The 24846-nt window shown below is 43.5% G+C and overlaps 1 protein-coding gene across 4 annotated transcripts; it reads right to left on the reverse strand.

Annotated features, from left to right (window-relative positions):
- Positions 1-137: 137 nt before the first annotated feature.
- LOC135528030 (kinesin heavy chain-like) lies at positions 138-24759 on the reverse strand. 4 transcript variants are annotated; one of them, XM_064956796.1, is made up of 29 exons: positions 24189-24759; positions 22472-22559; positions 22125-22198; positions 21738-21842; positions 21545-21593; positions 21376-21431; positions 21125-21212; positions 20400-20524; positions 19728-19832; positions 19237-19385; positions 18665-18813; positions 17946-18130; positions 17628-17696; positions 15922-16128; positions 15492-15638; positions 13220-13408; positions 12856-12973; positions 12403-12464; positions 12192-12301; positions 11923-12024; positions 11732-11792; positions 11520-11591; positions 11306-11410; positions 8223-8439; positions 7790-7955; positions 7582-7667; positions 2370-2397; positions 2130-2215; positions 138-1962 (listed from the first exon to the last, which is right to left on the reverse strand). In XM_064956796.1, the coding sequence occupies exons 1-28, from the start codon at positions 24315-24317 to the stop codon at positions 2137-2139; spliced, it is 3120 nt and encodes a 1039-aa protein (XP_064812868.1). In that variant the 5' UTR covers positions 24318-24759; the 3' UTR covers positions 138-1962; positions 2130-2136. The 4 variants fall into 4 exon arrangements, with proteins under 4 accessions (XP_064812868.1, XP_064812867.1, XP_064812865.1 ...); XM_064956795.1 differs by having other exon boundaries at positions 7582-7664; positions 12192-12304; XM_064956793.1 differs by having other exon boundaries at positions 12192-12304.
- Positions 24760-24846: the final 87 nt, after the last annotated feature.

The following is a 24846-nucleotide window of genomic DNA, read 5'->3' on the forward strand; positions in this document are numbered from 1 at the left end:
GGGGTCTGAATACTTTCCTAATGCACTGTATTGTGCACTCACTCAGTAACCATTCGGACAGTCTTCACTCACACAATACACAGTCCAAAAGTTTTCACAACACAATGATTCTTTGGACATGATTTTCTTCTATGAACTTATTTCTGTAAGGGTTTATTTCTGCCAACTACAACATAATGATTCACATATTTTAATGAGTATATACAAAAATATGCATGTCGCACGATGAATCACACAATGAGCATATAGGCCTACAGAAATATATAAATACATACAGTACACATTATGGTTCCCTAACAAAGTAATATTATGTGTGTAATTTTTTCATTTTACTACATAATGATATGCTGTTATACTTACAAGTTTAACAATATTATCACATCTTTTAGATATGCTCAAGTCAGACAGTCGAATATCTGGTACAATTTCTCAAACTTGTTACATCCAAAAATGACCTCAAATGGGAATCTAAATAATCGTTGGGGGCAGGTCTGGTTTGAAATAATTCAGTCTTTAATTTATCCAAATGGAGGGGATAATGAGTTTTTCAAACTGTTACTTTATCTCATCACTTTCTTCAGTAATTAGCAATTAGCAGCCAAAAGGATTTGAAAGATATAAGTGGCCCTGGCCCCACAACACACTGTTATCAATCAGAGATCCTGAGGTGCTGTAGGTGTCAATCATTAGTAGGCCAAATTCTAGGTCATAGTGTGTGTTAGATAGACCTGGAGTAAACACTGTACAGTCCGGCTAGTTAGTGAACCAACTCTACTGTACAGTACTTGTCAAAAGACCTTGGTCTCCCAATCACATCTCCAGCAGCTGCTGGTTTTCTCTGTCCCGATTGGTTGATCAGGATTCTGACTGAGAAAACACAGCAGGGCACAGGACCATGTAAAGTTCACATTGGTAAGCTGCCATTACGAACATGCCACTGTTACAATCAAATGAAATGCTTTCAAACCCCATACTGGTGGCAGCTCGGTTGGGAGCAGTTTAAAAACACATCCAGGAGGTGTTTTTTGGTATATTGAATAATGTTTTTTTATAGGGGTTGGGAAATGTTGGCAGAATGTTGTGTCCTATAACAGAATACACAGAGCAGGTAGAAGGGGTACCATTTTAAAATAGAGATGTGACTATCTCATCAATAACATCATACCTTACTTCATGATGTTAAGGAGGAGGAATCTTTGTACAAACAAATCAGTTGACAGGACATAACAGCTCCCTTCACTGCCTTTACAATCCACTAATATAATAACATGTTGGAATAATGATTTAAGTTGATAAGTTGTATCAGTAGATCTAGAGGTAGTAAATACACAGATACTGTACTTCTATATATGTACACACATGACTGCATGTTATAATCATGTGAAATCAGCTGTCATTATTATTAAGGCTGGGTTAGACTCTAAAGGGCATCGGGCATGGCTGAGTTCCACATGCCTCAGTACTGACTGGACAATGACATCATACAGCTAATAAAACAGCATCATAAACTCTACATGACATCTGTCAATACCACCATAGTGGTTCATGACAGTTTAAAGCAAATTGAGTAACACTGTCATGAAACATGCACAGATTTAGTTGGCTACTCAGCTAGCTGGGCAACATGCAGAGTGAGATCCTTTGTTGTAGGCTGGCATAACGTCTTATAGGAGAGGCGCCAGGGCATGGTTATGACGGTGCTATAGGTCAGCATTATGATGCCACTGTCGAGTAAAGTGGAACTGTACATACACAGAAACAGTGCTGGTCAATACCTCTACAGGAGTATACATTACGATGTGTTCTAATCACAGGAGTGTGAGGGTGGTCGCCATTGGGAGCATGGGGCTGAGCTTGGGACTACAGGGGAGAATCCGTGGCCAGGTATGGGTGCAGGGGGAGGGAAGCTAGACGGCTGCATGCAAATATATGGGAGCGGTCCTGAATACAATATTTGGTCATCTGTGGAAAGAAAAGGAAATAGGTCGTTAGGAGATGCATTTCAAACAAGGAGTAGGAATTCATCCTTCAACATGTATATTGAATTCATCATTTGTTGTGAATGTAAACAATGCGTCTGATGAGAGAGTTAATGAGTGTTTGCACCTGTGTGCGTGCGCGTTAGTTACCATGGCATTAACTTGCAGCAGTCTCCTGCTGAATGATGTACAGTCTGCCTGGGTCCTCCACCTCACTGCCACAGTGCCCATCACTCCTGCAGACACACACTACACTGTTCACTACTGTAGAGTGGGAGAAGTAGCACTGGTAGTAGTAGTAATAATAGAGTAACAGAGGTAGAAGTGGGAGTAATATTAGTCTCTTTGTAATGCTTTTACAATATACAATTGAGACGCTGATATGCTTACCTGTTGTCATTGATGTCTACGGTGTTTCCTGTTCATGAATATAACAGGGAATAGTTAGGATTAGTGTGTATATACTGTACAGTGCCTTCGGAAAGTATTCAGACCCTTTGACTTTTTCCACATTTTGTTACGGTACAGCCTTATTCTAAAATGTATTAAATAAAAAAATCCTCAGCAATCTACCCACAATACCCCATAATGACAAAGGGAATATCGTTTTTTTGAAATTCTAGCAAATGTATTCAATATCAATATCAGCAACAATTTACATAAGTATTCTGACCCTTTGCTATGAGACTCCAAATTGAGCTTTGGTGCATCCTGTTTCCATTGATCATCCTTAATACGTTTCTACAACTTGGAGTCAACCTGTGGTAAATTTAATTGATTGGACATGATTTGGAAAGATACATGCCTGTCTATATAAAGTCCCACAGTTGATAGTGCATGTCAGAGCAAAAACCAAGCCATGAGGTCAAAGGAATTGTCCGTAGAGCTCAGATACAGGATTGTGTCGTGACACAGACTTGGGGAAGGGTACCAATGTCTGCAGCATTGAAGGTACCCAAGAACACAGTGTACTCCATCATTATTAAATGGAAGAAATTAATAACCACCAAGACTCTTCCTAGAGCTGGCCCCCCAGCCAAACTGAGCAATCGGGGGAGAAGGGCCTTGGTCAGGGAGGTTACCAAGAACCCAATGGTCACTCTGACAGAGCTCCAGAGTTCCTCTGTGGAGATTGGAGAACCTTCCAGAAGGATAACCATCTCTGCAGCACTCCACCAATCATGGTAGATTGGCCAGACGGAAACCGCTCCTCAGTAGAAGGCATATGACAGGCTGCTTTGAGTTTTCCAAAAGACAAGCATAAAGGTTGCAGCATCATACTGTGGGGATGTTTTTCAGAGGCAGGGACTGGGGGACTAGTTAGGATCGAGGGAAAGATTAATAGAGTAAAGTACAGAGCGACCCTTGATGAAAACCTGCTCCAGAGCGCTCAGGACCTCAGACTGGGGCGAAGGTTCACCTTCCAACAGGACAACGAGCCTAAGCACACAGCCAAGACAACACAGGAGTGGCTTCGGGACTAAGTCTCTGAATATCCTTGTGTAGCCCAGCCAGAGCCCAGACTTGAACCCAATTGAGCATCTCTTGACAGACCTGAAAATAGCTGTGCAGCGACGCTCCCCATCCAACCTGACAGAGCTTGTGAGGATCTGCAGAGAAGAATGAGAGAAACTCCCCAAGTACAGGTGTGCCAAGCTTGTAGCGTCATACCCTAGAAGAATTTAGGCTGTAATTGCTGCCAAAGGTGCTTCAACAAAGTACTGAATAAAGGGTCTGAATATTTATGTAAATGTAATATTTTTTATACATTTGCTAAAATTTTCAAAACCTGTTTCTGCTTTGTCATTATGTGATATTGTATGTAGGTTTATGAGGGTATAAGGCTGTAAAGTAACAAAACATGGAAAAAGTGAATTTTTGAATACACTGTATATACTGTACCAGTCAAAAGTTTGGACACCTACTCATTCAAGGGATTTTCTTTATTTTTTACTATTTTCTACATTGTAGAATAAGAGCGAAGATATCAAAACTATGAAATAACACATATGGAATCATGTAGTAACCAAAAAAAAGTGTGAAACAAAGTACTTCAAAGTTACCACCCTTTGCCTTAATGAAAGCTTTGCACACTCTTGGCATTCTCTCAACCAGCTTCACCTGGAATGCTTTTCCAACAGTCTTGATGGAGTTCCCACATATGCTGAGCACTTGTTTGCTGCTTTTCCTTCATTCTGCGGTCCAACTCATCCCAAACCATTTCAATTGCTAAAGAGGGTTAGGAATTGCGGCAGCAGGTAGCCTAGTGGTTAGAGCATTGGACCAGTAAACGAAAGGTTGCTAGATTGAATCCCGTAGCTGACAAGGTAAAAAGGCAGTTAACTCACGGTTCCTAGGCCGTCATTGTAAATAAGGATTTGTTCTTAACTGACTTGCCAAGTTAAATAAAGGTAAAATTTAAAAACAATAATTGTGTTGAGGTTGGGTGATTGTGGAGGCCAGGTCATCTGAAGCAGCACTCCCTCACTCCCTTTCTTTGTCAAATATCCCTTACACAGACTGGAAGTGTGTTGGGTCATTGTTCTGTTGAAAAACAAATGATAGTCCCACTAAGCGCAAATCAGATAGGATGGTGTATCGCTGTGGTAGCCATTTAAAAAAAAAATATTATTTCACCTTTATTTAACCAGGTAGGCTAGTTGAGAACAAGTTCTCATTTGCAACGGTGACCTGGCCAAGTTAAAGCATAGCAGTGTGAACAGACAACACAGAGTTACACATGGAGTAAACAATTAACAAGTCAATAACACAGTAGAAAAAAAGAGAGTCTATATACATTGTGTGCAAAAAGCATGAGGAGGTAGGCAAATAATTACAATTTTGCAGATTAACACTGGAGTGATAAATGATCAGATGGTCATGTACAGGTAGAGATATTGGTGTGCAAAATAGCAGAAAAGTAAATAAATAAAAACAGTATGGGGATGAGGTAGGTAAAATTGGGTGGGCTATGCTGGTTAAGTGTGCCTTGAATTCTAAATAGATCACTGACAGTGTCACCAGTAAAGCACTCACACACCATCACACCTCCTCATCCATGCTTCACGGTGGGAACCACACATGGAGACCATCCATTCACCTACTCAGCGTCTCAAATAGACACGTCGGTTGGATTCAGATTTGGACTCATCAGGCCAAAGGTCAGATTTCCACCGTTCTAATGTCCATTGCTCGTGTATCTTGGCCCAAGCATGTCTCTTCTTATTATTGGTGTCCTCTAGTAGTGGTTTCTTTGTAGCAATTGGACCATGAAGGCCTGATTCACGTCTCCTCTGAACAAATAGATTTGTCACATGCGCCGAATTCAACAGTGAAATGCTTACTTACAAGCCCTTAACCAACAATGCAGTTTTAAGAAAAATAAGTGTTAAGTAAAAAAATAGATAAGTAGAAAATAAAAGTAACAAATAATTAAACAGCAGCAGTAAAATAACAATAGCGAGGCTATATACAGGGAGTACCGGAACAGAGTCAATGTGCGGGGGCACTGGTTAGTCGAGGTAGTTGAGGTAATATGTACAGTACATGTAGGTAGACTTAAAGTGACTATGCATAGATAATAAACAGAGAGTAGCAGCAGCATAAAAGATGGTTCTGGTAGACCTTAGCTGTTCAGGAGTCTTATGGCTTGGGGGTAGAAGCTGTTAAGAAGCCTTTTAGACCTAGATTTGGTACTCCGGTACCGCTTGCCGTGCGGTAGCAGAGAGAACAGTCTATGACTAGGGTGGCTGGAGCCTTTGACAATTTTTAGGGCCTTCCTCTGACACTGCCTAGTATAGAGGTCCTGGATGGTAGGAAGCTTGGCCCCAGTGATGTACTGGGCCGTACGCACTACCCTCTGTAGTGCCTTGCGGTCGAAGGCCGAGCAGTTGCCATACCAGGCTATGATGCAACCAGTCAGGATGCTCTGGATGGTGCAGCTATAGAAACCTTGGAGGATCTGAGGACCAATGTCAAATCTTTTCAGTCTCCTGGGGGGAATAGGCTTTGTCGTGCCCTCTTCACGACTGTCTTAGTGTGTTTGGACCATGATAGTTTGTTGGGGATGTGGACACCAAGGAACTTGAAGCCCACAACCTGCTCCACTACAGCCCCATCGATGAGAATGGGCGCGTGCTCGGTCATCCTTTTCCTGTAGTCCACAATCATCTCCTTTGTCTTCATCACGTTGAGGGAGAGGTTGTTGTCCTGGCACAACAAGACCAGGTCTCTGACCTCCTCCCAATAGGCTGTCTCATCGTTGTCAGTGATCAGGCCTACCACTGTTGTGTCATCGGCAAACTTGATGATGGTGTTGGAGTCGTGCCTGGCCATGCAGTCATGAGTGTTCAGGGAGTAAAGGACACACCCCTGAGGGGCCCCCGTGTTTAGGATCAGCGTGGCGGATGTGTTTAGTCCCAGGGTCCTTAGCTTAGTGATGAGCTTTGAGGGCACTATGGTGTTGAATGCTGAGCTGTAGTCAATGAACAGCATTCTCACATAGGTGTTCCTTTGGTGGGAAAGGGCAGTGTTGAGGTGGGAAGGGGCAGTGTCCAGGTGGGAAATGGCAGTGGATGGCAGTGGATCTGTTGGGTCGGTATGCAAATTGGATTGGGTCTAGGGTTTTTGGGATAATGGTGTTGATGTGAGCCATGACCAGCCTTTCAAAGCACTTCATGGCTACAGACGTGAGTGCTCCAGGTCGGTAGTCATTTAGGTGGGTTACCTTAGTGTTCTTGGGCACATGCTTTAAAACATGTTGGTATTACAGACTCAGTCAGGGACAAATTGAAAATGTAAGTGAAGACTCTTGCCAGTTGGTCAGCGCATGCTCGAAGTACACATCCTGGTAATCCATCTGGCCCTGCGGCCTTGTGAATGTTGACCTGTTTAAAGGTCTTACTCACATCGGCTACGGAGAGCGTGATCACAGTCTTCCGGAACAGCTGATGCTCTCATGCATGTTTCAGTGTTACTTGCCTCAAAGCGAGCATAGATGTAATTTAGCTCATTAGTTGATGTTGAGATCCGTCTGCAATCTCTGAGGCTGATAACTCTAATGAACTTATCCTCTGCAGCAGAGGTCACTGGGTCTTCCTTTCCTGTGGCGATCCTCATGAGAGCCAGTTTCATCATAGCGCTTGGTGGTTTTTGTGACTGCACTTACATTCACTTACACTTACTTGAAACTTTCAAAGTTCTTAGCATTTTCCTGATTGACTGACCTTCATGTCTTAAAGTAATGATGGACTGTCATTTCTCTTTGCTTATTTGAGCTGTTCTTGCCATAATATGGACTTGGTATTTTAACAAATAGGGCTATCTTCTGATTATCACCCCTACCTTGTCACAACACAACTGATTGGCTCAAACACATGTGTTATTGTAGAGTTTTAATGTCTTCACTATTATTCTACAATGTAGAAAATAGTTAAAAAAAATAAAGAAAAACCCTTGAATGAGAAGGTGTGTCTAAACTTTTTACTATATTTTTTTCTGACATTCAATGACTTAATTACAAGCTTTTAACCATGGTAAAATGTAATATACAGTAAAAACCAGAACTGTTGGTGTGGGTGATCTGTATGGCTCTGGTACTCACCGTTATCCCTGTCCATGTTGAGTGGGTAAGACTCGAGCATGTCTGTGGGGTTGACTGCTCTGTTGCCCAGTCCTGTGGACACTCTGCTTAACATAGACAATTGAACACAGTCACTCCTGAGTCTAATAACACACAAGTACACTATTCAAAGCTAAATTTACTTAAATGAATGATCTATATAAATATGAGTGTGTGAGATGGGACTCACATGTTTGTCTGGACGGAGCTGAGCTGAGAGTTAGGTACGGTGGTCTGTTCTGTGATGGCACTCTGGAACAGGGCATTACAGTAGGTGTTGGCCGGCTCACGGACATGAGTGTAGAACGGGTTGGTAGGAGAGCACACTGGCAGCTGCTTCGGGCGCACTGGTTTGGCTACAGGGTAACACAGAGGCCAATCAATCAGTATTACAATACAGAGGTAAATTATGTTTAAAAAAACATATATATATATATATACCACCTGTTACTTAAAATAGCTATATTTGACCCATGTCTAAGCTGCTATTTTATCTTCAAAATGTTCTGTGTCATTCCGATAATGTATTCTATTTATCAGTGACTGTCTATGAAGCTCTCCATCCATAAACAGAGGACACGTCAGCACAGTCAGTAGAACTGTATTTGGAGTGGGTGCGCTACCGATCTGTGCTGCATGGGGGCGTCTCAGAGTGTTCTTGGTTCTCATGGCGTCTTTGATGCGGTCCACTTCCTGCTGGTAGCGACGCCTGTCGATCATGGCGCCCTCCTTGGCGTCCCTCAGTGCCGTCTCCAGGGCCTTAACTCTCTCAGCAGTAGACCGAAGACGTTTCTCCAACTTTGGAAGCTCACAGCGCAGATCTGCATTGTCACGAACCAGCTACAGAGAAATACAGAAAGAAAGAGAGAAATACAGAAAGAAAGAAATACAGAAAGAGAGAGAGAAATACAGAAAGAGAGAGAGAAATACAGAAAGAGAGAGAGAGAGAGAAGAGAGGAAGTGAGAAGAAATAAGAGTGACACAAGGGAAGAGAGATTTGTTGCCTGAATATTTATTGATCAGGGATGGATAAGGTAAGAGAGGGGTGGGATGAGACTGGGTAATAAAGGGGAAAAGGAGATTGTATTAACAACAGGGAAGGAGAGGAGACTGGATACTGACCTTGGCATAAAACTATGCGTTTATGACTCCCCAAATGCTAAATTTACCCACATGAGCAAGTTTGTATCACATAAGTATTTTGAATTTAAATGTTTCTTCTCTCATATCCCTTAGCATAAAATCATGATATCATTCAAAGGTAAATATTAGAGGTTGACCGATTAATCTATGGCCAATTAATTTGGGCCGATTTCAAGTTTTCATAACAATCGGTAATCGGCAGTTTTGGACACCGATTATGGCCGATTACATTGCACTCCACGAGGAGACTGCGTGGCAGGCTGACTACCTGTTACGTGAGTGCAGCAAGAAGCCACTGTAAGTTGCTAGCTAGCATTAAACTTATCTTATAAAAAACAATCAATCTTAACATAATCACTAGTTAAACTAGTAATATCATCAACCAATTGTAGTTATCTAGCTTGTCCTGTGTTGCATATAATCGATGCGGTGCCTGTTAATTTCTCATCAAAATCACAGCCTACTTCGCCAAACGGGTGATGATTTAACAAGCGCATTCGCGAAAAAAGCACTGTCGTTGTTTCTTTAAAATCAATACACAAGTATATATTTTTAAACCTGCATATTTACTTAAAATAAATTCATGTTAGCAGGCAATATTAACTAGGGAAATTGTGTAACTTCTCTTGCGTTCCGTGCAAGCAGAGTCAGAGTATATGCAGCAGTTTGGGCCGCCTGGCTCGTTGCGAACTATGTGAAGACCATTTCTTCCTAATAAAGACCGTAATTAATTTGCCAGAATTGTACATAATTATGACATAACATTGAAGGTTGTGCAATGTAAAAGTAATATTTAGACTTAGGGATGTCACCCGTTAGATAAAATACGGAACAGTTCCGTATTTCACTGAAAGAATAAACATTTTGTTTTCGAAATTATAGTTTCCGGATTTGACCATATTAATGACCTAAGGCTCGTATTTCTGTGTGTTATTATGTTATAATTAAGTCTATGATTTGATATTTTATGGAGCAGTCTGACTGAGCGATGGTAAGCAGCAGCAGGTTCGTAAGCATTCATTCAAACAGCACTTCCGTGCATTTGCCAGAAGCTCTTCGCTGTGCTTTGAGCTGTTTATGACTTCAAGCCTATCAACTCCTGAGATTAGGCTGGTGTAACCGATGTGAAATGACTAGCTAGTTAGCAGGGTGACATCACTCGCTCTGAGACCTTGAAGTAGTTGTTCCCCTTGCTCTGCAAGGGCCGCGGCTTTTGTGGAGCGATGGTTAACGATGCTTCGAGGATGGCTGTGGTCGATGTGTCCCTGGGGCGAGGAGAGGGACGGAAGCTATATTGTTACACTAGCAATACTATAGTGCCTATAAGAACATTCAATAGTCAAAGGTATATGAAATACAAATGGTATAGAGAGACATAGTCCAATAATTCCTATAATAACTACAGCCAAAAACTTCTTACCTGGGAATATTGAAGACTCATGTTAAAAGGAACCACCAGCTTTCATATGTTCTCATGTTCTGAGCAAGGAACTTAAACGTTAGCTTTCTTACATGGCACATATTGCACTTTTACTTTCTTCTCCAACACTTTGTTTTTGCATTATTTAAACCAAATTGAATATGCTTCATTATTTATTTGAGGCTAAATTGATTTTATTGATGTATTATATTAAGTTAAAATAAAAGTGTTCATTCAGTATTGTTGTAATTGTCCTTATTGCAAATAAAATAAAAATGTAATTGTCCGGTGAATCGGTATCGGCTTTTTTTGATCCTCCAATAACCGGTATCGGCGTTGAAAAATCATAATCGGTCGACCTCTAGTAGATATACTGTGAAACCTTTCCTCTTATTTTGGTTCATGCCAGACTAAAACAGCTAAAAACCAGTCAGATAACACGTGACAACATCTTTGTGAGTATTGTATCACACGAGCACTCACATTCACATACAACTCACTCTTTTTCTCTTTCAAACATCTCAAAGATTCATCAAAAATATTGCATGCAAAGAAAGAGTGTTAAGGAAGCATCGAGCCGTTTGTGTCCCTTTAGAAGCCTAATGGATAGTGCCCAAAGCAGAGGGAAGTTTTAGGTTGAAAATATAAAGAAAAGGGATGCATGGAGGCGAAGGAGAAGCGAGGGCCTGTACCTGTCCGTAACACTCCATCATCTGTAGGGTGTGCTCTCAATGCACACAACAACAATAACAACAACAACAGAAACCCATGAAACAAACACACACATACACACAAACACACATCCTTGCCCACACACACACACACACAAAACAGCACAAGGACAAGAGGTGGAAAAAAGAGTGAGTGGAACAGAGCCAAGAGGAGCCAACCCACTGTGCACAAACTGGTTGAATCAACGTTGTTTCCTCATCATTTCAACTCAATTACATTGAACCAATGTGGAACAGGCGTTGAATTCACATCTGTGCCCAGTGGGAAGGGTAGAGAGTTGACTGTGCAAGGGGGAAAGGGAACGATGCTAGGTTGTGAGGTGTTCACACTTAGAGCTGGAGAGAGGTTTCTAGTTCGGTTTTACTTTATCAAAACAAGTCAGACAACACAACTATCCTGTGAGGCTCTCACCTGTTTGTGAACCTTTGTAAGCTGGTCCAGGTTATTCTCAAGAAAGGAAATCTTCTGTTTCTGGGTGCAAGACCCCCCACTATCATCAGGTTCCATTTCGGTACTCTGTAAGAATGAAGGGAGGAACAGAAAGAGAGAGGAAAGGGGGGTTTCGTACCCTTCATAGTTATTAATAGGGTTATATTCTGTCTTTCTTTCTCCATCTCTCACTCACTTTTTTAACCCGCGACGTGAGGTCTTGAACGAACAGCTTGCGCAGGTTGTGGAGGGTCTGGAGCTCCCGGGCCTGAAAAACAAAGATGTAGAAGAAAATAAGAGCTAAAGCAGAGAGAGAAGAAAGAGGGAGATGAGACAAGAAAAGGGATATAGGGGGAATGAGGGAGAGAAAGAGGAAGAAAGGAGGGTACGAGAGAGAGGGCCACTCACGACAGTCTCTTCCAGCCCTTTGAGATCCTGCTTGGTCTGCTCATGGCGCTCATGTAGAAATCTGACAGGAAGAGGAAACACATCCTCATCAGCAACATCAAAATCAGAACACATTTCTTAACTTTGTTAAACTGTGAAGTGAGTTCACATTGTGTCAGTGTGTGTGTGTGTGTGTGTGTGTTCAGACTTACGACAGCTCCTCCAGCCGCTCGCTCTTGCTGGTGTCCACGCTCTTCAGACGGTCAAAGTCGGCAAGCACCTGAGCCAACTCAATCTGCAGCTTCTGGTTATGACTGAGAGAGAGAGAAAGACCGATAATAATATAATGTTTAATAAAAGAGAGAAAAAGTTGAATGTTGAAGGTTTTTAAAAGTGAAGTGAATGTTTTCATCATTGTTTTGTTTTATCTCATCAATGGCACATAAATGTAGAGGCTTCCAGTAGTTCTGATGACACTGACTCAGTGAGGTCATCGATGATCCTCTGCTTCTCGTTGATCTCATCCCGGAGACGGGCCATCTGCATGTGGTGCAGACCACGGTGAGACTCCTCCCCCTGCTGCCGAGGAACCTTCTGAACCACCGAACAATGAGGAAAATCACACTGCCGGTTTCATCTGATTTCAGTCATTACTGGGTGACATGATTAGCATTATTGGAATCCTTGTTTACCTTGACGTTACCCTCCTCGGTCTCACCCTTCTCTCCATCCTTCTCTTCAAGCAGTGAGTTATCTGTAACATAGAAAGAGATCTATAAGATATGTTTTCCCACCTGAGTCCATGAGCCTGGCTGATGTGAGGGTGAAGGGTGTGTACAGGTGTGTTACCTGAGTCCTGTAGCCTGGCTGATGTGAGGGTGAAGGGTGTGTACAGGTGTGTTACCTGAGTCCTGTAGCCTGGCTGATGTGAGCGTGAAGGGTGTGTACAGGTGTGTTACCTGAGTCCTGTAGCCTGGCTGATGTGAGGGTGGATGATGTGTACAGGTGTGTTACCTGAGTCCTGTAGCCTGGCTGATGTGAGGGTGAAGGGTGTGTACAGGTGTGTTACCTGGGTCCTGTAACCTGGCTGAAGTGAGGGTGGAGGGTGTGTACAGGTGTGTTACAGGTGTATAGCGATGTGTTACCTTGGTCCTGCAGCTTGGCCAGCTCCTCGCTGAGGGAGTCGTGGCTCTCCTCCAGCATCCTCTTCTTTAGCTCTACACTCTGCATGTACTCCGTCAAAGACCGGATCTTGGCTTCATGCTGCGAACACCCCAAACAGAGTCACTCAGCTGACGTGGCACTCTACACTCCCATCTATACAGTTTAGAAAATGTACAAAGTCTCTAAAGTTTGTCAATGACATGAGGGAAGAATGTTTTCATAGTGTATCTACTGTATGTATACACGGTATCAACATACCCTATGTATTTCTACACATGCTGTGTATAGTCATTCTAGCAAGTTGTGATGTTGATACTGAGGTGCCCAGAAGAGCTGGAGGCTGACCTGTGAGATGAGGAGCTGGCAGGAGGAGAGCTCGCGGCCCGTCTCCTCCATCTTGCGATGACACTCCAGCTGCAGGTTCTCCAGCTGGCGACAGCGCTTCACCATGGACTTGACCTCCGACTTGATCTTACTGATGTAGAGACGGGCCACCGTGAACTCCTCCTCGATCGCCCCGCTGATCTCCACCGGCTACAGCAGCAAGAGAGAGAGAGAGAGAGAGAGAGAGAGAGAGAGAGAATGACAGATTGGAGAAAATGAGGGAGAGGGATTGAAAGAAAGGTACACAGAGAGAGAGAGATGCAGGGATGAGAAAGGGGGTGGCCAGGGTGGATTTTAATGATGGGGCGGTGGCTCCGAAGCTGAAGAGTATACAGTGCCTTGCGAAAGTATTTGGCCCCCTTGAACTTTGCGACCTTTTGCCACATTTCAGGCTTCAAACATAAAGATATAAAAGTGTATTTTTTTGTGAAGAATCAACAACAAGTGGGACACAATCATGAAGTGGAACGACATTTATTGGATATTTCAAACTTTTTTAACAAATCAAAACCTGAAAAATTGGGCGTGCAAAATTATTCAGCCCCCTTAAGTTAATACTTTGTAGCGCCACCTTTTGCTGCGATTACAGCTGTAAGTCGCTTGGGGTATGTCTCTATCAGTTTTGCACATCGAGAGGCATTTTTTCCCATTCCTCCTTGCAAAACAGCTCGAGCTCAGTGAGGTTGGATGGAGAGCATTTGTGAACAGCAGTTCAGTTCTTTCCACAGATTATCAATTGGATTCAGGTCTGGACTTTGACTTGGCCATTCTAACACCTGGATATGTTTATTTTTGAACCATTCCATTGTAGATTTTGCTTTATGTTTTGGATCATTGTCTTGTTGGAAGACAAATCTCCGTCCCAGTCTCAGGTCTTTTGCAGACTACATCAGGTTTTCTTCCAGAATGGTCCTGTATTTGGCTCCATCCATCTTCCCATCAATTTTAACCATCTTCCCTGTCCCTGCTGAAGAAAAGCAGGCCCAAACCATGATGCTGCCACCACCATGTTTGACAGTGGGTATGGTGTGTTCAGGGTGATGAGCTGTGTTGCTTTTACGCCAAACATAACGTTTTGCATTGATGCCAAAAAGTTCAATTTTGGTTTCATCTGACCAGAGCACCTTCTTCCACATGTTTGGTGTGTCTCCCAGGTGGCTTGTGGCAAACTTTAAGCGACACTTTTTATGGATATCTTTAAGAAATGGCTTTCTTCTTGCCACTCTTCCATAAAGGCCAGATTTGTGCAATATACGACTGATTGTTGTCCTATGGACAGAGTCTCCCACCTCAGCTGTAGATCTCTGCAGTTCATCCAGAGTGATCATGGGCCTCTTGGCTGCATCTCTGATCAGTCTTCTCCTTGTATGAGCTGAAAGTTTAGAGGGACTGCCAGGTCTTGGTAGATTTGCAGTGGTCTGATACTCCTTCCATTTCAATATTATCGCTTGCACAGTGCTCCTTGGGATGTTTAAAGCTTGGGAAATCTTTTTGTATCCAAATCCAGCTTTAAACTTCTTCACAACAGTATCTCGGACCTGCCTGGTGTGTTCCTTGTTCTTCATGATGCTCTCTGCGCTTTTAACGGACCTCTGAGACTATCACAGTGCAGGTGCATTTATATGGAGACTTGATTACACACAGTTGGATTGTATTTATCATCATTAGTCATTTAGGTCAACATTGGATCATTCAGAGATCCTCACTGAACTTCTGGCGAGAGTTTGCTGCACTGAAAGTAAAGGGGCTGAATAATTTTGCACGCCCAATTTTTCAGTTTTTGATTTGTTAAAAAAGTTTGAAATATCCAATAAATGTCGTTCCACTTCATTATTGTGTCCCACTTGTTGTTGATTCTTCACAAAAAAATACAGTTTTATATCTTTATGTTTGAAGCCTGAAATGTGGCAAAAGGTCGCAAAGTTCAAGGGGGCCGAATACTTTCGCAAGGCACTGTACTGTATACAAAAACCTCTCTATCTGCCCATCAGTGGTGGCTGGTGGCACTATAAATTGGGAGGTAGGGTTCATTGTAATGGCTGGAACATAATGCATGGAATGATCTCAAACACATCAAACACCTGGTTTTCGATGTGTTTCATACCATTCCATTCACTCCATTCCATCATTATTATGAGCCTTCCCTCACCAACCTCCTCTGCTACTAATCTACCTAATTGTTCTACCACTCAGCAGTTCCAGAGGAGAGCAGTATGAGATGTAATTAACTCACCAGCTTGATCTCCCCGTTGCCCACGATGGTGCTGAACTCACTTAGGTCCCTCATCAGGCCGTTGAGGACGTCAGCGATGCGCTTCCTCTGCTGACCACTCACTTCCTGCATGTGAGATAGCTCCGCCTCCAGCTCCATCAGACTGGCCTGCACAGCAGACAGGATGGAAGGAGGGAGGGAGGGAGGGAGGGAGGGAGGGAGGGAGGGAGGGAGGGAGGGAGGGAGGGAGGGAGGGAGGGATGAGTGGAATAAACGAGAGACATAGGCTACAGATTTACTTAAGCAAAAATGTCAGCTAAGTAATGCCACCACGTTGGCAGACCTCTGGTAATTTCAAGTAGAGCAAAGAATCCATGCAAGACTTTATAGAAGTTCATAGTAGACTTTCTGTACACTCTATGGCATGTATTTCTATGCCCTGTGGACCCACCATCTTCTGGGCCAACTGGTCGGCCAGCAGCTGGTTCTGCAGGCCCTTCTCCTCCACCTCCTGGCTCTTCTGGTCATAGTTGATGGCCAGCTCCTCCAGGGCCTGCAGCACCTCCTTCACCTCTGTCTTGGCACAGCTGCTCTCCACCTGCAGACGACCCAGCTCTGCCTGCACCTTGTCCCCATCCCCACGAGAAGATGCCAGCAGCTGGAGAGACCGAGAGAGTGATAACGATCACATAAACACAGCCTCACAAACATGATCATATGTAGGAACACAGTATACAGACAACACACAATATAAGTCATATTCACACACAGTACACATACAGTACACAACCACACACAAGGCACACACAGATGGCCTAGATTTAGAACTGGCGCAGAGTCATCCCTGCTGCTATGACAACTGATCTATTGAAAGAGATTTGTTGGCTAACTGAAAGGGTAGGAAATGGCTTATACAGTGAAATGTATCAGATTATCACATATATTGGGTATTATATGTAGAGGATCCCAGGCTATTTGTTTGCTTGGTTATAATTCTACTACTTTCTGTATAGATCTAGTGCACATGCACTGACATTGAATCCCCATTAGACGTCACCTCTACCACTACTCCCCCTAGTGTCCATAACACAAAGAGCACTATATACTACCTATATTACCAACATGTTTAGATTCAGGATAATCAAGATTTGAATCACAATACATTTGTGAAGAAGACCTTTGCGTGGCCAAGAGATGCCTGGAAAGAGATACAGACAGAGAGGGGAACAGAGATACAGACAGAGAGGGGAACAAAGATACAGACAGAGAGGGGAGCAGAGCTACAGACAGAGATACTGACAGAGAGGGGAGCAGAGATAAAGACAGAGAGGGGAGCAGAGATACAGACAGAGAGGGGAACAGAGATACAGACAGAGAGGGGAGCAGAGATACAGACAGAGATACTGACAGAGATACAGACAGAGAGGGGAGCAGAGATAAAGACAGAGAGGGGAGCAGAGATACAGACAGAGAGGGGAACAGAGATACAGACAGAGAGGGGAGCAGATATACAGACAGAGAGGGGAACAGAGATACAGACAGAGAGGGGAGCAGAGATACAGACAGAGAGGGGAGCAGAGATACGGACAGAGAGGGGAACAGAGATACAGACAGAGGGGAACAGAGATACAGAGAGGGGAGCAGAGATACAGACAGAGATACAGACAGAGAGGGGAGCAGAGATACAGACAAAGAGGGGAACAGAGATACAGACAGAGAAGGGAACAGAGATACAGACAGAGAGGGGAGCAGAGATACAGACAGAGAGGGGAGCAGAGATACAGACAGAGAGGGGAGCAGAGATACAGACAGAGAAGGGAACAGAGATACAGACAGAGAGGGGAGCAGAGATACAGACAGAGAGGGGAGCAGAGATACAGACAGAGAGGGGAGCAGAGATACAGACAGAGAGGGGAACAGAGATACAGACAGTGAGGGGAACAGAGATACAGACAGAGAGGGGAGCAGAGATACAGACAGAGAGGGGAACAGAGATACAGACAGTGAAGGGAACAGAGATACAGACAGAGAGGGGAGCAGAGATACAGACAGAGAGGGGAACAGAGATACAGACAGTGGGTGGAACAGAGATACAGACAGTGGGGGGAACAGAGATACAGACAGAGAGAGGAACAGTGGGTGTCCGAGAGAGTTCACCTCATCCTGATCCAGCATCTGCTCCTTCAGTTTCTCAACCAACTGACACTGCAGATTGATCTCATCATCCTGTGGAGACACGCACACACACTATGGTCACTGGGTTTACTGGTGGAAATGAATTGGGGACATTGTACTGTTTGTTTTAAAGGATACTGGTTTACTTTGTTTTTTTGTATACAGTGTGTGCATGTGTAGATCTCCATACCCTCCAATGAGTATGTGTGTGTGTGTGTGTGTGTGTGTGTGTGTGTGTGTGTGTGTGTGTGTGTGTGTGTGTGTGTGTGTGTGTGTGTGTGTGTTTGAACAGGCACTAACCTTGTCGTCCAACTGCTTGTAGAGCTTGCGGATCTCCTCCTCGTATTTCTGACGCTCCTCCTCGGAGATACGCACCACGATGGAGGAGGTGTCGTTGTCCAGGATCAACACGGGGCTCCGCTCCTCCACCGACTCCAGACGCACCACGTCAGCAGTGGTCCTCTCCGTCTCAGGAACGTTCTCCCCTGGAGGAGCATGAAGAGTGGAGAGGATGGAGAAAGGAGATGATGGGTCAGCAGCCTATGTCAGCTCTTAAGAGAATGGACTTCCTATTCATCTGTCTAGAGAAGCTAAGACAAGCTTTTTCCTGGGACATAAGTGTGCTGACACGATGTGCCTTGTTCCCATCCTTAGGTAAACAGAGTTATAGGCGTATCAAGAATATGCAAGGCAAGCATTTTGCAAGGCAAAGTATATTAAGACTGTTGTCACGACTTCCGCCGAAGTCAGTTCCTCTCCTTGTTTGGGCGGCGTTCGGCAGTCGACGTCGCCGGTCTTCTAGCCATCGCCGATCCACTTTTCATTTTCTATTTGTTTTGTCTTGTTTTCCCGCACACCTGGTTTACATTCCCTCATTATTTGATGTGTATTTAACCCTCTGTTTCCCCCCCTGTCTGTGTGTGGAATTGTTTGTTGATACGTGTATGTGCACATCAGACTGGTTTGACCTATAGAATGTTTCAATCCAGTAAACTCTTTTATCTCTCAGTAAGTCTAACCGTTCCTCCAGCGGTTGAGCTCAGCCTCCAGCCTCTGGGTGGTCTCCTTCATGGTCTTGTTCTTCTCCTTCTCCTTCTCGTACTTCCTCTTCCACTGATCGGCCGTCAGCTCCAGGTTGACGGACGCCGTGTTCCTGATGGTCTTAGCACTGCGAAAGTAGAGCGAATGGGGGTTAATGCCATGATGATGCAGTCACAGATTGGGGCGGCAGGGTAGCCTAGTGGTTAGAGCGTTGGACTAGTAACCCCGAGCTGACAAGGTACAAATCTGCCATTCTGCCCCTGAATACTGTTCCTAGGCCGTCATTGAAAATAAGAATTTGTTCTTAACTGACTTGCCTACTTAAATAAATTATAGTGGGGATAATATAATACAGGTTTATACAGTATATTTATTCTGGAGCAATAGATTATGAATACGGGTTTAGGAAATACTGATTCAAAATCCTTTGACTAGGGACATGATAACACATTGGATATTTTTGAATAGAACTGTTAGCAGAGTGTAGAACCTGCTAAATGAGTACATTATCAGTGTAGGGAGAAGACAGAGTGGGCTGAGTGTCTGTTACCGTTGTCCAAACATCAGGGTGGATTTGGTTTCGGCATCGTTGTAGCTGGAGGGGGAGCAGCAGATGAACATGGTGGTCCTACAGTTTCCCCCCAGAGAGTCCTGCAGAATACGGGTCATCTTGCTGTCACGGTACGGCACGTGAGTTTTCTGCCAAATAAAACAGAGGAAGAAGAGATAAAGGGAGTAAGAGACGGGGAAGTAGGAGTACAAAATGCAGCATTCAGTTAACCTTGCTGGCAGAGTAAGGCCAGAAGAAGGTTGGCATTGGTGTGTGTGGTGAGTAGTGAGTTGGCATTGACTAGGCTTCAGATGGGTTGGCACTGAGTTGTGAACCTTCATTAGCAGGTCCAGGGGTTGGGTTGGGTTGGTGGCTTGGAGATGAATGTGCAGTAAGTTGATACGGATGGATGTGTGGAGGTGCTGGGATGAATGAGAAGTAAGGTGGACGGCTGTGTATTGTGTGTCAGTCCACCTATGTACTGGACTCACCGTCCCTTCGGCCAGAGCAGATATCACGTTGCCCAGAGCGGACAGAGACTTATTGATGTTTTTGGCCTCATCAAGGACGGCACCCGCAGCACCGGTTTTGCTGACCTGAGAGAGAGAGCCAGAGAGAAACAGAGAGAGAAACAGAGAGAGAAACAGAGAGAGAGAGTGAAACAGAGAGAGGGAGAGATGGAGAAACTCAATTACCGACTGTGACTTAATGACCCATGGAAAGGTCACTAAAAGGTCACTAAAATCTGTCCTTGTGGACATAGCTCCATACATCATCTCTTGGTTCTGAGAAATGCTGCTGCTGATGCTGCTACAATGGAGTATACAGAGGAGAAATGCTGCTACAATGGAGTATGCAGAGGAGAAATGCTGCTACCATGGAGTATACAGAGGAGAAATGCTGCTACAATGGAGTATACAGAGGAGAAATGCTGCCACAATGGAGTATACAGAGCAGAAATGCTGCCACAATGGAGTATACAGAGCAGAAATGCTGCCACAATGGAGTATACAGAGGAGAAATGCTGCTACAATGGAGTATACAGAGGAGAAATGCTGCCACAATGGAGTATACAGAGGAGAAATGGCTTTAGCAGTCCATAGTCTCTCTCACCTTAACCCAGCCAGGTAAACCAGACAAGCAGACAGACAGACATGTCTTACCTTCTCACTACCAGCCAAGTCCACCAGATAGAGTTTCCCACACAGCTTCTGCTCTGTCTCCGTATGCTCCTGCTTGATGTTGATCAGGAAGATGCTGTGACTGCGAGAGCTGTGCTCATTCATGTCTATGGGGAGAGAGAACAACATGGAGTCGAATGAGCATCTTTGCACAAAATAAGCCTATAGTGTATTAAGGGATTTACGTGTGTTTTGTTTATTTTGATGGGCAGAATCAATGTTTTTCTGGATCAATAATGCAAGTTTCTCACTGATATACGATGCAAATGAGAGTACGCAATGTACTCTATAAAAACCATTTCAGGATAGGACCAATATCGGAGTCATTCTCCTGATGTGACCTACAGTGCCCAGAATAAAGGCTCATGTTAGTAAGCTGCTCCTATCTTATAGTACCAACTCATTATCAGCAGACCTGAGCCCATTACAGTGTTATGACTATGCTACAGTGAGTCAGCATTACATTAGCCAGCAGACACCCAGTTGGACCCTTGTAATTGAGAAGGTCCTCCATATACGTAGAGATACAGCTTGTAAGTAGAATACAAGTGGGGAGAAGTGATACTATATAAGCCACAATGAGTCACATGGCTGAACTGTCACCAGACACTTCACTAACCATGCAACTCTCCTGCTAGCAGAAAAACATGACACTGGATTATCTTCTTAGATGAATAGTGGTGGAATGAAACATTCTGAAGGCTTACTGGTCACGGCAACATGGCGGTTGTTTTTCCCCTCGTCAATGACATCCATGACCTCATCAGGGCTGGACACAAAGCGCTCAGTGCAACCCTACATCACAGGGAGTGGGGAAGGGGGAGACAGGGATGGTAGAGGAGTGAGATAATAAAGGGTTAATAATGAATATGCATGCTCCTTTTTTATTGGAAAATCTAATGCACAGTTATAAACAGATGTTGGGGTAGTTAGGTATGGTTGGCCTTGGTAAACCCACCTTTACATATGGGATCTTGTTCTTATCCTCATGAACAGCCAGGTTAGTCTTGGTCACTACAAGATAAATAAATAACATTTAGAGCAGACAGTCTTTGAAGAAGATTTGGCTCAGTACTGACATTGGATGTGGACTTGGTATATAACATTTCGGTAAACTGTGTACAAACCATCCAGGAGATCACGAATTTTGTCCATATAGACTTCAAAATATGAAACCTTAGAAGAGGAAAGAGAAAAGATAAGATAATCACAATCAAAAGTCAAACATGCTGTGGCTTCATGTAAGAGCAATAGTTATTGCCACTGAGTCATTGTGGTATCATCCTAAATTTGGTTGAGGAGATGGAGATGAATCCAAACCTTGATGTGGAACTCCAGGTTCTCATCCATGCCAAAGATATGGTTGAAGATGTCCTCTGCAATCCTGGGGATGATGCCCATCTGATTGGGGTCATGCAGTTTTCCCTATAAAGACATACTGTGCAGTCAGTCTCTGGTGTTTAAAATCCTCGTATCATTACAAGCAGTGTTTTTCCAAAAAGACTTACCAGAGGGGTTACAAATGCCCCCAAAGCAAGATCCGGGGTATTACATTTTGATTGAAACCAAACTGAAGCCATAATTATGCTGATTTATGGAGTTATTTCATAATGCGAGATCATCACTTTTTAAGAAGATAAAAAGTATTTTAAAATACTGGATTATGTATATTCGTTTTTCTCATCATTGTAATGACTCCCACTGTACCTCCATGGTGTGAGTCTTCCCAGAGGCAGTCTGTCCATATGCGAAAATAGTGCCGTTGTATCCACCCAGCACATCTATATAAACAGAGGGAAACCAAGATAATTTGAGGAAATTATACAAATGAAAGAATTTCTTCAGGCCTTCAAGTCTGAAAATAAAAAAAACACCAACAACATTTAATATGAACAGTTATGGGAAACAACGGCAGCAAGTAATACTGTATGATGTCACCGACTGGTTTAATCAACCGATGAGTCAAAACCCCATGTCGATCTCTCATTTCTCTCTCTACACCTCCACTGCATGTGGATGTTGTTCTGCCATTGTTGACAGTATCTGGTCCTTACCCTTGACAATTTGCTTAGCACAGGCATTGTAGACCTGCTCCTGAGTGGTGTTGGTGGGGAAAACCCGGTCGAACACATAGGACCTCCCCTGGGAGACACAAAGACATTAGGTCATTTTGTAAACCAAAAATGGTAGCTGGAACTACACAGACCAGGATGAAGCAAGATATAGCCTAGACATAATGAGGGACATTTTCTTGTCTCCAATTGTCTTTCCAATTAGCATCGCTATTTCATGTATACTGTATATGCCAAACAAACAAACAATGGAAATGCAATCAAGTTTGTTCTTGGTTCCTTATTTATGGATAGTGATAGACAATATATGTTTGTCAATCACGGATTCAATTAAAGGGACAGATGAAAAAAGGTCAGAGACAATCAGTATTAAAACCGTAGAGAAATAATCCCGTTTCCAAAACGTCCAAGGATAGAGTTTGGCGGGCATAGTGTTTAATCTGCATGCCGACCAAAAAGGTTTAGAATCATCTCACAACGTCTCACAACGATGTGATCTTGAATGCAACCCTGCTTGTCTCTTCACCACATGCTAGTCATGTAAGCCTTTGGGAAATGATGTCATATAGGTTATCATTGACTGAAGCAGATGACACATAACCAAGAATTTGACTCAGACTGGATTTTAACACAGCAGGTCTTCAAATATGGAAATCAGTCAGAATGCATATAGGATCCTTCAAACTTGCATTGTAGGCCTATAATATATTGAATTTCAATCCTTTTAGAAAAACAGAAGAGTATCTGATCACTAGCACTACAGACGCATCCCCATGACAAAATCATTGTCCACAGAGTCAGTCTGGCACAGAGGAGAGTGGATCCGTTCTAAACAGTAGAATGATATTGATCCTCTCCTCCATGTGCAATAAGAGAACAGGTTCTTGGCCCATTGTTAAGAATTATGACTGAAGAGGTCAGTCTAAGGTTTCCATGAACATCCTTAGCTAAGCTCTAAATGAATCCACCATCTCTTTCCACTCTGTCCTGGCCCTGATCGACCCATAAAGACTAGTAGGCCTGTCTGAAGAGGGACTGATTAAGCGGCATTGTGTTTTATGTACTGGCATTGATCTTGGGCCTACAGTATCTACATTCCTTGTACATACATCTAATGTACCATTGTCACTACCTAAGAACCAACTCATTACAACAGGAAAAACAGCAGCCTGAATGTCTCCCCGATAATCAAAGCAATCGTGTAACGAACCTGGGTTTATAAGTGCGGAAATCAACTCTGCCGCACGAGCATGCTTTTGCGGCACAGTCGATAGCGCACCGGACCTCGGGCTAGAAGGTCGAGGGTTCGAGACCTGCTCCTTGCCTGTTTCATTACACTGGTGTTATATACAGGCTAGGTTGATCACCCAAATAGGCGTGTAGCATCTTCAGCCCGTTTTCATGTATGTTATCCATAGTCTAAGCAGGGAAAAGGGTCATGTAAATTGGTGTCGATTTTATGGGGGCCGATGTAACTGCAGAAAATAAAACGTGACCAGTAAATGGGCCTACACTGAGCCGACTGCACTGAATAGAATCACATTTGCCTTTACAGGCTAGGGTACGCAGTAATAACGATTGTAAATAATCAGGTAGGGCCTAATTTCAATCACAAATCATTGTTATTATTGGCAGTCCAAACGAAAACATAATAGGTTAATTATTTATTAATGAGCATATGAGAAACAAAGCGCCTTACCCCAACGTTGACACTGTCATCTCCTTGAAATGTAGGGATAAATTGATCCCCACGCAGAATCTCCGATTGATTCAGGGGGCGAAAGCGACACAAAACTTTGATATTACATTCTGAGGTTACATCGGCCATTGCGCAAATTCAATGGATGGGGTTGGAATAAACTGATCGAGAATCAGATTAAAGCAATTTGCAGCCCGCCGATCGTAAAATAATTAATGAACGATCTGCTAAGATGCAACCAGAAACGCCCTTCAACGTATGTCTTAAACGTAAAGGTAGAACAATATTTCAACTCAGAGGTAACGCTTGACAGTTGACAACAGATAAACTACGATTTAGAGGCCAAAAATGATGCTTCGGGCATGTCGCAGCAAAATTAGGCCATGTATATTATAATTAAAATCGCAATGGGTTACATTCTTGTAAGAATATATAGATTTTTTTGCTAAATTCCTCCTCTGGCTAAATCTTGAAAGATGGACGTAGTCACGGGTGTTTTTCTCAGATGTGTCGTTGTCAGATAGATGGCGGCACAGTCGGTCAGGCTGGTTGAAGGTGAGACTGCTTTACTGTGTGGAGCGTAGGGCGTGGTCTGCCTCTTCCCTTAAAGTGGTACCCGCCTCAGCGTCCATATCAGCATCCAGGCACCGGATGTAGC

The sequence above is a fragment of the Oncorhynchus masou genome, chromosome 33 (assembly GCF_036934945.1).
Source record: "Oncorhynchus masou masou isolate Uvic2021 chromosome 33, UVic_Omas_1.1, whole genome shotgun sequence".
Taxonomy (NCBI): domain Eukaryota; kingdom Metazoa; phylum Chordata; class Actinopteri; order Salmoniformes; family Salmonidae; genus Oncorhynchus; species Oncorhynchus masou.

What these genes read in the sequence shown, in the direction of transcription:
- LOC135528030 (XM_064956793.1), bottom strand. Translation starts at nt 24,317, where the DNA reads ATGGCCGATGTAACCTCAGAATGTAATATCAAAGTTTTGTGTCGCTTT. An exon ending in CCGAGGAGGGTAACGTCAAG is followed by an intron (nt 12,305 to 12,402) that starts GTAAACAAGGAT and finishes TCGGTGGTTCAG; the next exon opens with AAGGTTCCTCGGCAGCAGGG. An exon ending in TCACGTCGCGGGTTAAAAAA is followed by an intron (nt 11,411 to 11,519) that starts GTGAGTGAGAGA and finishes TCATTCTTACAG; the next exon opens with AGTACCGAAATGGAACCTGA.